Below are 13414 nucleotides of genomic sequence, written 5' to 3' on the forward strand. Positions count from 1 at the left end.
AGTGGATGTTCAAAGTGGTCCTGATAAATAGATAGATAAATAGATGTACCTAATAAAGTGGTCATTGAGAGCATTTCAGAAAAACATGCATTCATTTCAAAGCTGAGAGATTAAGAGAGATCCTCAGCTGACTGCTTTGGCCGTAGCCTCCAGCAGAGATTACTCTGAAAGCTGCACCCATTCAGGTCTCCACCTGCCTAATCTTAGTCATTCAGTGATATCAGGAAATATTAAGACATTAGTTCAGGTTTCCTGGTGTTGGGTAACTTATTTCAAAGCACAGACTTTCCCTACCACCTTAAAACTTTAAGGCAAGACTGCAAATCATTGACGGCTACAACACTGCTGAGAAGGTCATTTTCCAAACTGGATCACAAAACAAGAAGGTTTATCAGAGAGGCCATCATGAAGTTTACAAGAGCTTTGAAGTTTAATGGCTAGCTGTGGCGACAGTGAGCGACAACACCAACAACAGAGCTGGTGGTGCAACTAATGAGGATACTAATGATTTTGTCTTTAAGCACATGTTCTCTGGCCACTGTTTGCACAGTTCTTGAATTCACTTAAGTCAGCACTTAGATGTGTAAGCTATAACTGGATGTAAGTGGCGGGATTCATAGGTCATGTGAGTCAATATAAATAGCACTGATTCATGTGTTTTTTTTGTGTACAGCTAGTCCACCTGCAAACAATGGGTATATATATATTATTACATGCTTTTTGTAAAGCATAGTTAAGTCAGTGAGGTCTAAACAGTCATTCAGAGGGGTTTGATGTGAAGATGTGAACTCGGATTTCTTTACAGTGGTGATAGGAACTAGGGGTCATGATGTCTACAGCTAAAATATAGCCAATTTATTTACTGTTCAAAATGACCAGTGAACTTACATGTGTTGTCTGAGTTTTATATGTAATGTTGATGATGGTAAAATAGTCATAAATCTGGTCAAATTTATTTTCCTTTGAGGACTATTTTGCCTTACGGTGCTCTGCGTGTGCCCCTCCATCATTAATGGTCTTTAAAAAAATACCAAAACCTGATCTCAAAACTATCTTAAAGCAGCGTCTCAGACATCAGGCAGCGTATCCGTAACTATTACATGTAATAACTTTCTATGATGGAGCTTTTAAACTCTTCAGACGTCTGGTTCCCATCACCACCACTGTGAACAGTTTGGGCTCTGTAAGTTTCTCAATAACAGTGCATTTCACATCAAACCACCCTGAATGTCGTGGTTTACGTCTTAGCAACTTAAATATGCAAATTAGATACTTTTGAAGTTCCTTTTTAGGAAATTTGGCATTCTTATATAGATAATTATGTGAGGGAGATATTAAAGGACCCTACAGTTGTTCTGTATTTATTGTAATTTGTCATTTTTTTAACCAAACCTGCATTTTTAGTCATGTCTCTGAACAAAATTCCATCTTAAAATCCCATATTTAATCTTTTTTGATGTTGGAGAACCTGTTTTCCTCTTTCATCAAGATTTTTCCTTTTTATCCCTCAGAATCCCCTAAAGCAGGTCACGCCAGCTGTATGTAAGTTCAAACATAGGCTGGTTGTAACATTTACAGCTGTTGACTAAGTTGAGGTTTACACATTACTACATTAAAATGGGTTCCACCACACAAACTACACTCTTAGAAAAGATGGTTCTTCAAGGGTTCTTTAGTAAAGGGAATGGTTTTATTTAGAGCCATGAGTTCTATATAGAACCATTTGCATACTTATGTTATTTATGCTTCTATGTAGAACCTTTTTGAAAATGGTTCTACATACACACTTAAAAAGTGTGGTTCTTCAAGGGTTCTTTAGTAAAGAAAATAGTTCTGTTCAACAGTCAAAGAACCCTTTACATGAAGGTTGAAAGGTTCTTCAGAATAATGGAGAATGTGCTGTCGGTGGTTTTTGAAAAGGGTTCTATATAACAAAAAGGGTTCTTCTATTGTAACAAGCTTGACATCGTAACAGTAGAAGAACTCTTTCGGGTGCTATACAGAACCATTTTCAAAAAGGATCTATATATGTATATATTACCATCTACCTGAAGAACCATTTAACGATGCACAGAACCCCTTAATCATGCAAAGTGTTCTTTTGAATGTTTGTGGTTCTATATAGAACCATTTTCTTTACCAAAGAGCTCTTGAACAACCATCTTTTTTCAAGAGTGTAGTACCAAAAAGGGTTCCGCTGTTGTTATGATGTCAAACTTGTAACAATAGAAGAACACTTTCTGGTGCTATATAGAACCCTTTTCAGAAAGGTTCTGTATAGAACGATCTAGAGCATGTTCTCCATCAATCTGAAGAAATTCTTTCTCAATGCAAAGAACCCTTTGATCATACAAAGAGTTCTCAGAGTGTTCATGGTTCTATATTGAACAATTTTCTTTACCAACTCTGGAAGAACTCTGGAAGAACCACAGTGTGTTGCACCAAAAAGGGCAGCTGTTGTTATGATGTCAAGCTTGTAACAATAGAAGAATCCTTTATGGTGCTATATAGAACCATTTTCAGAAAGGTTCTAAATAGAACCACCTACCTGAAGAACTATTTAATGATGCAGTGAACCCTTTAATCATGCAAAGGGTGCTTTGAGTGTTCATGGTTCTATATGCAACCATTTTCTTTACTAAAGAGCTCTTGAAGAACCATCTTTTTAAGAGTTTAGCACCAAAAAGGGTTCTGCTATTTTTATGATGTCAAACTTGAAACAATAGAAGAACTCTTTTTCTTGCTATGTAGAACCATTTTCAAAAAGGTTCTGTATAGAACCATCTAGAGCATGTTCTCCATCAATCTGAAGAACGCTTTCTCGATGCAAAGAACCCTATTATCATGCAAAGGGTTCTTTTAGTGTTCATGGTTCTATATAGAACCATTTTCTTTACCAAAGAACCCTTGAAGAACCATCTTTTTTAGTGTATTGTTTTAACGTTGAGCTCAGTAGTTACTAAATGTTCCCACCTCCCTCTAAGCAGGTCTAAGTGTTGGGGAAACTAGTCTAAACTATATAGAAACAGAAAAAGAGCAAAAACATGACCTTCTTTTGAACTAAGCTAAAAACTCTAAATGCAATACGATGTGATTTTACTTCCAACTCCAATCATCATGTCTTTAACTCTGAACATGAACAAACACCACACCTCCAGCTCAGTGAGACTCAACCTGCAAAGAAAATGCATATTTGTCTGTCACAAGGAAATATTGAAGAATAAACAGACAGTAGCTTTACTCAATTCAGCTTATGCACATCGTTCTCTTTATTACTGGATATTTTTCCATGGGAAAAAGTTCAAAAAGTGCAAGCTGCCATCACTTTTTGATGTTAGCATGTTTATAGACCATAGTCTCTGAACATGTTATCGTCATGTTAAAGCAGCGCACTTAAGAATTTGTGGTGCAACCAATTTAGTCGGTGCCACCCAGTCCTGGAGACTTCCTGAAATGTGCTATGATGGAAGCACCACCATTAGTAAACTCTTTCAGCGCTCAGTCAGTCATGTGTTTATTTGAAGCAGAAGTTGTGTGAAAGTGGTCATTCTGCATGGCAACACTGGGCTGATAATCAGACTGTTGGAGCTCTTATCTGTTGTAGTGTGATAAATGTTGGGTGCAAAATGTCTGTGTAGAACATTGTAGCTTCATGACTAACTGAATAAGAAAGACTTGCCTGCGTTTTAAAGCCACATCAGCTGCCACTGGCAAGTCTGTGCATGTGAGGCTGAAGCGAAGTTACTGCTGAGTCTCTGTGTTTGTTTTTTTGCTAACATTTCACTGCAGTTGCTTGTTTTGTTCTTACAGCCCTTGGTGATTAGTAATACCGCTGTTACTGTAATGATACATTGTTATCATTGTCATTTTTGCAACAACCTCATTATATATAGTTGCTGTCAGAACAAAAAAGTAACTTGACAGGAGACTTTCAGACTTAACCTCCACTTTGCTTGACTAGACATTTTTTTTGTATTTTTATTGATTGGGTGATGCACGTGCTGCCTTTGGTTCAGTAAAACTTTGCTCCACATCTCAGATATCCAGTGTTTTAGTGTTGTAGCACAAATTTTCTTCATTTGTGTCTGTGTCCTTCAGTGAGGTCTTCTTGACAGCTATACATCCTTTCAGACTCATAGCACTGAGTTGTCCTCTCACAGTGAAAGGATGGACAGAAACACCTGGATGTTTTCAGATCTGAAGCAGCTTGATTTTCTGGTCTGCAGCGCCAGAGTAATTTAGAGTGCCATAACTCAATGAAAAAAAGGGTAACTGACTTCAAACTTCACAGGACTATAGGAATATTATGCACCCTCTCCAACGGCCCATGACTTTTTATTGTAGTTTTCGGGAAACTGGAGATAACCACATTCAATATCTGATGTTTGAAGCACTGCAGATTGGCAGAGAAATGTTAGAATGAAGCCAAACTTCACAGGTAGAGCGTGATGTGCCCTTTCCGACGAGCCCTGGATTGTATTGCTAGTCTTCGGGAAACCCGAGATAGGGACCCCAAAATCATAGACTCCTACCCTGTTGACTTTTCTGAGGTGTCCACGTTCTTAGTGTCATGATCATGTGATCAGCAACTATTTGACATAAAGCATAAAGCATCATTGCAGAGCAGTAAAGTTGACAAGTCGACTAGTCTGTGCAACCCCTAGAACCTAATGACGACTTTGACTGGAAAGCAGATAAGTGAAGGGTGGTCTCTGACATTTACACAGTAATGTATATTATTATATTTGTCCTCACAGGCCTTGGAGATTGTCCTGTCGTGTATGAGCGGCCTTGGCGTCTTTTCCTCGTCCCATCCACCCATATGTGCACAGTCGGAATGGAAAACGGCACTGGACACAAAAAGACGCTGTTCGGGAACCTGCGGCTGCGGGCCAAGTGGCCACGGGGCAGTAGTGCCCACAAAAGCTCCAGCAAGCAGCAGGAGCGGAAGCTGGACCAGCGGATGAGCTCCTCTGTGCCGGATGTGAGGTCTACGAGGCCCACCCTGCCTTCACGCCAGGACATCCATCCAGCACTCTTTCAGGACCCTCTCTGTTACAGCAGCCCCTCCAGCCCCCTCAAACAACCTATACAAGAGAGAGGGGTCAGTGCCCAGCTTTCTGATGGCTTGCTGGCCATACCCAGGCCCTCTTCTGGTTGGACGTCCCAAGAGTCAATCAACGGCAGTCTGCTCGAGGAGCAGAGCCTTTTTTTGGAGGCTCCAGAGGAGATGGACGGAAGGCAGCTCAGTTCTCGGCCCAAAGCGGAGCTGCCTTCACTGGAAGTGTCGGAGGACTCGACAGAGGTATGAGTTATTTCTATTTGCTATTTATAGTTTAGTTATTAAGTTATTCCAGCATTCAAATCTCTATCTGTTGCATACAGTCAATAACCACATACAATTTCACTGTACTCAGTAAAGAACAGAACACTTGCTGACTTAAGCAGATGGGCAGGTGCTGAAGGAGAATTAGTTTCTATTGTAAGCAGCAGGTTTTTCTGGTACAGGGAAATGCCTCAAAATCATCATTCATGGTAATTGACTGCATGTTATAGCAGCACATTTAGATTTAAAAAATGTAAAGCTTAAAGCAGAGCCAAGTAAGTCTGTGTTTTTGTTTATATTTGTTGCCTATATTAGCACATTAGCACATACTGAAACATATTTACAGCCACGATGGTAAAATGGACATAAAATTCTTTAGTATATCTTTAACTGGAGTTTACAGGATGCTTTAATGCAGACTTGCTCTGTGATTTATTGGATGTTATTGCTGTTCTCTTCACTAACATTATAACATTTCAACATTGATGCAGATGAATCAATTACAGTCGATTATATACAGTCATGAGCAAAGGTTCGAACACCTCCAGTCATATTATATGTTGATGTTTGTGAAAATAAGTTCACACATTCTCTTCAGAGAAAACACTTAAATATGGCATTTTTCTGTAAATTTTGGTGCTCAACTTCACCAAAACAACTTTGGTATTTACTGAGTTTAACATATTTAAAATATGAAACATAAAGCATCATAACTTTTGCACAGGCTACATTATTTAGGTAAAAATAGGTTAAATTCGGCAAATAAACAGCATTTGTGTGTAAAAATGTGTAGACGTTTGTTCTCTAAGGAGGACGTTAACTTGTTTATGCAAAATCAACAAAACATGTAATTTCAGCAGGGATGATGTCATTTTTGAGTTCTTTTTTGCCCATAATAAAATTCAAGGCTAATTTCAAATATAAAAAACACAAAAATCTTGGTGTATTGTTTTACTGTCTATATTTCACTTCTGTGTAAATAATTCCTATAATCACATTCAATCACATTCAAATTCTGAATGATACCAGAATAATTTAATCAAATTTGAGATTTCAAGGTGCATTAAATTTCCTGAAGAATTGCAGCACATTCAAATCAAATTGTTGTGAGGTCACAGAGTTACACTCCTAGTGCAAAAGTCTTTAAAACTGTTTATTTGGCAGTAAGCCTGTTTTGCTTGTAAAAACAATTTATAGCATTCAAAGAAATGCACATAAACATAAATATATTAAAACATTTGCGGTATGTCTTAACCCCATCCATTTCATGGATTTGTTCAGTTTCACCAACCGCCCACCTGATTAAACTTCAATGATTATTGAGGTTTAAGGAGGAGATTGTTTGAATGACTTGGTTTACATCTCACCAGAGTAGTTTGATGTGAAATGGTGATTGTAGAGAAACGTATTGACTCAGATTTCTGTAAAGTGGCTGATAGGAACCAGGGGTTGCAATGCCTACAGCACTAATATAGCCACTTAACTTGCTATCCAAAACAACCAGCGACCCTGCATGTCACTGCTGTTGGAAGAAAACTTTGTATCTCCAATTTTGTTGTTTTTCAGTTATTTTGACGTAATTTGAAAATACTGTCGCCCTATACATTGTGTGTAAATTACATGATGAATGGACCAAAAGAAACGACCCAAAATGACTTGGGGAAAATGTCTGATTCTGTTGAGTTACATTAAAAGTAAAGTAGTTTTTTTTTCTTCTCTTGTAAAGTTACCATTTTGGAGATACGAGGTTTTCTTCTGACAACAGCAATGTGTTTTCTGAGAAACCTGAAATAAATGTTTTATTTTGGAACTGTTTCGCTTACCTTTTCACATATCTCTGCACCACAAATGGGTATTCATAAAACATTTTAGGCCAAAACCCTCTCAAAACCTAGATCAATGTCTCAGACATCAAGCAGCAGATTTCTAACAGCTTCATGTAAAGCTTTCTGTGAGGAAGCTTTTAGAAGCATTAAACTCCACCAGACATCTGGTTCCTATCACCACCACTGTGAGCATTTCTGAGTTGTTAAGTTTCTTCAGAATTGAGCTTTTCACACCAAACCACTCCGAATGGCTTTGTTTACATCTTAACCATTTAATTTTGTGGAATTTGTGAAAATCTGTGAAAACCTTCTTTAGGATAACACACCAACAGATACAAAGACACAGTTTATTTCTTTCATTTGTATAGCCAAATAAACATTTACTGCGCAGATAAGAAGCTTTCTTGTAGAGCTGGAAGATATGGCAAAAAAAAATAGTGGTACTTAGAATTTTTCATGATGCACAATATTTGTTTTATCAGATGTCTGATCAGTTGGAATAGAGAAAGACCCAGTAGTGCTTTATTTTAAAAAATGCTATCAAAAACAGTGAATATAATGATTTTTATTCAATATTTGACACACTGTGTTGTGATAAATCCACTAATTTTGCTCTCTTCATAATGAAACATGCAGCTGGTCAGTGTTCTACAAATACTGACGATATACATGATATGTTCAGAAAAGCATACTGTATTGTGTTGCGACATAATTTATCACAATAATGATATATATTGTCGTATTGCCCAGCTCTAGTCTCATGTAATTTTCTCAGGTGGCCTACGATTTTTGCACAGTAGTTTTTTTTGTTACTAAGAGAAACAGTGCTAAAGGGAAGTCTGTATTACTGGTTTTTGTCACTCTCCTCTTGACTGGTAATGTGGATCAGTTTCAAGCATTGTTTGAAGAAGTCCGTGCTTCAACACATGGTATTTGTTCTTTGTTCTTGCATTATAATATTCAGATACTCTTCCCTAAACTACTGTTCACAGGTTTTGAAAATAGATGATTGTCCAGTTTTCATTACATGATTAAACTGGAAAGCATGTAATAGTCTTAGCAGTAGTCTTATAACAATAGCAGTGGCAATGGTCTTATAACACTTTCAGGCAAGTCCTAGCTTAACATTCTAGTGTATCTATCAAACAAAGATCACATGTTAAACAATACGATCCATATGTCCAAATTTTGAGCACAGACAGCAAATAGTTTTGTGAACTATGCTGTCATCAGTTTTTCAACATTAATCTGGCTGTTAACAGGCTTCCCATATATCATTTACTCAGCAGCTGAATGGCAATGTTTGCTAGTGGTCAGCTGTGCTAACAGTGTTGTATTAAAAAGCATCTATGCAAATCCTTCAAACAAACGTGGGTGTCAGGTGGAGGCTGGTTGGACAACTACTGTCCTGCAGCACTATGGAGCTTCTCTCCACTCTGTATGTGCTGTATAAGGAAGTAAAGGGTGAGAAAACGTGTTTTATGACATTTCTGAAGCTGTTAACATGAGTTTTGTATAGGTTAAGTAAATCCCCTTAAAACAGTTAAGTCAATAAATAAATGTACGTGACACCTTGTGCAATGTTGACCTAAAAGAATAGTTTACACAGTCATAGATGACTGGTGAAGACATGTTTGGTGTTCAAAGTTGGCGTCTTTAGTCGTGTACTGGCACTACGAGGCTGATACACTGAACTTCCATTACTTGTTAGTTACTTTAATACAACTAAATCAGCAGACTTCAGACACCAAACATGTCTTGGCCAGTCTAAAGAAGAGTTAAAAGAACAGTTGTGTGAGTGTGATTTTTTTTTTTTTTTTTTAAAACTATTGCTTTTCATAATGTTTGCCTAAGATATAATCATGTAAGGATCATGTGAAAACATCCACATGAAAAAAAAAGGTCTAACGCAGAACGACAGTTATTGGATTGTCATTTATGGGTTGTTTGCAATGGAAAGTGAAATTCTTCAGCTTCTTTATTTCTGCTCCCATGGCTTAAATTTCTTTCCTGCAGTGAAGGTATTTTTAATAAAGATGTTAAGTCCAGTGTGCTTTGTTGCTTTTGCTCAAATATGCAGCTCCAAAATTGAAGTGTGTGTCCAAAGAGTAATTACAATTGTATGTGTTTGGGCACCACTAGTCAAATGATACATTTTGTTGATGTTTAAATCAGGGGTTGGCAACCTAAATGTTAAGAGCCATTTTGTCCATTCTACAAAAATCAAATAACCTTGGGAGCCACAACATTTTATGTCCATTTTACCATCTTGGCTGTAAATATGTTTCAGTATGTGCTGATGTGCTAGTATAGGCAAAAAATATAAACAAAAACACAGACTTACTTTGCTCTGCTTTAAGCTTTGGCTCAGCTGTAGTCGCTTTTTTCGCATCTCCGGCAGGAAACTTTTTCGCAAAGGTAGAACAGTTTCTTGTAAAATGTCTCTCATGGTTTGACTTTTTACAAGGCTGAAGTTGCTTCTCTTTCACCAGTTTCTTGTTCAAATTTTCCCATTCCACCTAAGATGGTGCCTGAGGCACCAGACCGTAACTGCTGCACCATTTAGGGTGGAGTGGGACAGTTCGAACAAGAAGCTGGCAAAAGAGAAGCGACTTCAGCTTCATGATTTTATAGTTTTGATAGTCCATTCGTCGCCAAATTATCGATGTTCATCTTAAATCTTTCTCTTATATCAAGAGACTGTTATCTGAATTATTGTGAACAGCGGTTTGCACGCCAGTCTTTAGGGTTAAAGGTTGATGAATGCGTAAGATGATTTGCTGATAAAAAATCTTAAAACAATAGGCAAAGTTTTATTTTACTGCAAAGTAGGATTATTTTATTTTTACCTAAAAATGTAATTCTGCTGTGGAGCCGCAACAGGGCAGTAAAAGAGCCGCATGTTGCCGACCCCTGATCTAGATGAAAAGAAGTTGACGTTATAAATATAAATTTTGATGAACAATATTTGTGTATTTGCAACATATTGGAAAAAAAATACATACAATGTGTGTATAGTTTGGGCAACAATTAAGTTAGCCCCCCTTTGGCTGTCCTTACAAAAGAATTAACATAAATTTCACGTGTATAAACGTGTGGTTTACGCACACTTCACTTATTTAAAATGTGTTCACATAAAAACTTTGATTAATTATTCATCTTTACTTGCCAAATGTTTGTAGTTCAAAAATATTGTTTTTTTTTTTTACTTTTTTTTTTTTAAACGTTGTCTTCCATGTTCACTGAGATCTGACCACAGATTTTCAATAAAGTCCAGAGATGGTGACAGTCATTTCAAAACCTTAGTCTTTCCTTTTTTGGAGTATTTCAAGGTTGCTTTTGATGTTTGTTTAGGATCATTGTCTTCTTGTAATGTCTATCCTCTTCATCTGTGTCTTCACTGACTGTGGGACTTTAGCTTCTAGAATTTGCTAACATTTAGTAGAATCCTTTCTGCCCTCTATCTCCATAATATTTCCTGTGCCACTGGCAACCACATAACCCCAAAGCCTAATAGATCCACCTCTATGCTTAACAGTTGGCAAAGGATTCTCGTCATCAAATGCTGTTCTTTCTCCAAACATGCATTTGGTGATTGTAGCCAAGTAGTTTCACTTTTGATTCATTCACAGAACTTGATTCCAAATTCCACTGGCTCATGTACACTTTGTGTTACTTTAGACGCATACCAGACCAGTTGAGTTGAGCCGTCCTCCTTGACTTCCATTTATTAATGACATTTCAGAAAGTAGTCTTCTCTTGTTTCGTAAGACTTTGTTATCTTTAGTTTCAGATATGCCAGGCAGCTGCTCAGATGAGCCCACAGCTGTTAAGTGTAGGCACAGCACTGTGAGAGTTTGGAAAGTTCACAGAACTTATTGTGGTCTGGAATTGTCTATACCTGACTTGGATTAAGGCCTAATGAGTCAAATTAGCCCAGAGACTTTACACTACTGCATCAGCTGAAAGGGAAGTAGTAGTAGTAAGTAAAGTTTATTTATATAGCACTTTTTACAACAGGTGTCACAAAGCAGCTTTACAAGGAAATCAGCATTACAAAAAGAAATCCAAGCCCCCATGAGCAAGCCAGTGGCAACAGTGGCAAGGAAAAACTCGCTAAGAGAAACAGGAAGAAACCTTGAGAGGAACCAAGACTCAGAAGGGGAACCCATCCTCCTCTGGTCGTCACCGGATAGTAAACATTGTTAGTACAAAAACAGGGAAAACAGGTGGAGCAATAATTAATTTGATTAGTTTAGTTCATGCAGCAGCAGCGGCGGCAGCATCAGCATCAGTGGGGTCAGGTTGTGAGGGTGAGGTTTGCACGGCGTAATACAGCATGGAGCTTGATGGTGGTCAAGCCGGTCCAGAGGGCTGCCGAGCAGTGGCACCCGATTGGTGAAAGGGTGTCCAGACTTAAGCACAGGCCACATTTTGTTTCATTTTCTCCAATATGTTAAATTCAGCAAATAAATAATAATCATACATTAAAAAAACTGAAATATGTCATAACTAAGTTTGTTCAATGCAGAACTTTATGCAATGCTTCAACAAAATGTCAAAATGTTCACATGCATCAAAACAGTTAATAAGTGAATTCCTTTAGAAAACAAATGTTGACCACATTAAACCTGATACCAGCTCAGCTAGAAGATGTGGGTGTTTTTTTGGCACAGGAGCAAGAGTACCATTTTAATCTTTTATCAATTGCGTTTTATTCTCCTTTCATTAATCTCTTTTAGATACAGCAGAGACAGCGGATTGAGAACAATGACACTGATTCTCTTACCTCTCATGACACTGAGCAAAATACAGTGAGTAACGTTGTAAACTGTGTTTTTGTGAATTTGCTTTTATTTATTAGTTTATTAGTTTATGATTTTATGATCACACTTTAAGTGGATGACTTTTGTGATGCAACTTGTGTAGTGAAAATCTGATATTACATTATTTTGCAAGACATTTTTACAACGCAAGATGTAGTTTCATCATTTCGAATCAACACAGTGCACCAGCGGTGCTACAATTAAACTACTATACTATAAACTACTACAACATATTTCCAATGTGTCCAGTTGAATTAAAACTAACATATTATATCCACTACATCCAACTGAACAGGACTGATTATGCTGTCTTTAGTCTTGTTTACACTTGGCATTAAAAGCCAGTGTAAACTTTTACTTTTCCAGTGTAAAAAGTATGTCAACATATACGTTTCTGTTTTTCTGTTTTGTTTACTCTTTTCCTTGTAATGATACAAGGATGCCCAGAGTCCAAGAAGTCACTTGATTTGGGTAGAAAAGCCAGCCTCAACTTATCCTCCAACTTTCATTTCTTTGTTTATCCCCTCACCTGCTAGTCAGCACCGTCACAGGCATTTCGGCTAACGTAATTTTATACGAGTAACGAAAATGCCTTCCATTTACACTTGCGTTAAGTGGTCAAGATATGGCTTTGACCACCTCCAAATGGGGTTTGAGTGATTTGATCATAATCTGATGCTGGGGGTGTTTACACCTGACAGTTAAGTAAATCCAGACATGATCTGATCACCAAAAACTAAAGGACAGGTGTAACTGTGTCTGTGATCTGAATGTGTCCCAGTAGTTCAGATTAGGGCTGTACGATATTAACATAAAATGCGATGTTCAATAAAGCTGTCAGATATCATAATGACGATATGCAAATCAATTATTATTAAAATAGTGTGCGAGTGACGGAACGGGACTCCTTTTTTTTTTTTGATGTATAAATAGAAATCTAACATCTCCTTCAAGCAAGCAGAATACAGAATTACAAAAGCACCATTTACTATTCTGCAAAGTAAATTAAATACTAACAGCTACTTGCATCAGAACTGCAAGCACTTTTTTGTGCACTGGAAGGCCGAAAAACAGTCAAATTTACCTCAACAGCTTTTTCTATAAAGGCAACGAAAACAAATTAATCTTTATTTTTATATAGACACACAAGAACAAATATTTTTATTTAGTTATTTATTAATTTGTGCTTCGCTATTAAATATGTTTGTTACCGGCTTGTAGTTCAGAATGGATTATTATCAGTGTATTTTTGTGAAATATCCTGTCGCACCTGGCAGACAACAGCATCCGCCCTCCTCTGATCAGCTGTTAGCCCTGCTGCGCTGAAGTTCCACTTGTTACTGCTGCTAGTATTGTGATGTTATATTTTTACCATATCGCCCACCCCAACTGCTGTACGTTTCAGTTATATTGAGAATCTAAATGCTAGATGAATA

The 13414-nt window shown here is 37.4% G+C and overlaps 1 protein-coding gene across 2 annotated transcripts in view; it reads left to right on the forward strand.

The window, feature by feature from the left end:
* The window catches only part of mctp2b (multiple C2 domains, transmembrane 2b), a 57278-nt gene that overhangs the window by 15405 nt on the left and 28459 nt on the right, over positions 1-13414 (forward strand). For both annotated transcript variants that reach the window (XM_036586288.1, XM_036586290.1), the window contains exons 2-3: positions 4758-5305; positions 11895-11966. In XM_036586288.1, the coding sequence (XP_036442181.1) occupies positions 4823-5305; positions 11895-11966 (555 nt within the window). In that variant the 5' untranslated portion in view covers positions 4758-4822. The remainder of the gene's footprint in view (positions 1-4757; positions 5306-11894; positions 11967-13414) is intronic.

This window comes from Colossoma macropomum, unplaced genomic scaffold (genome assembly GCF_904425465.1).
Source record: "Colossoma macropomum unplaced genomic scaffold, Colossoma_macropomum, whole genome shotgun sequence".
NCBI classification, from domain to species: domain Eukaryota; kingdom Metazoa; phylum Chordata; class Actinopteri; order Characiformes; family Serrasalmidae; genus Colossoma; species Colossoma macropomum.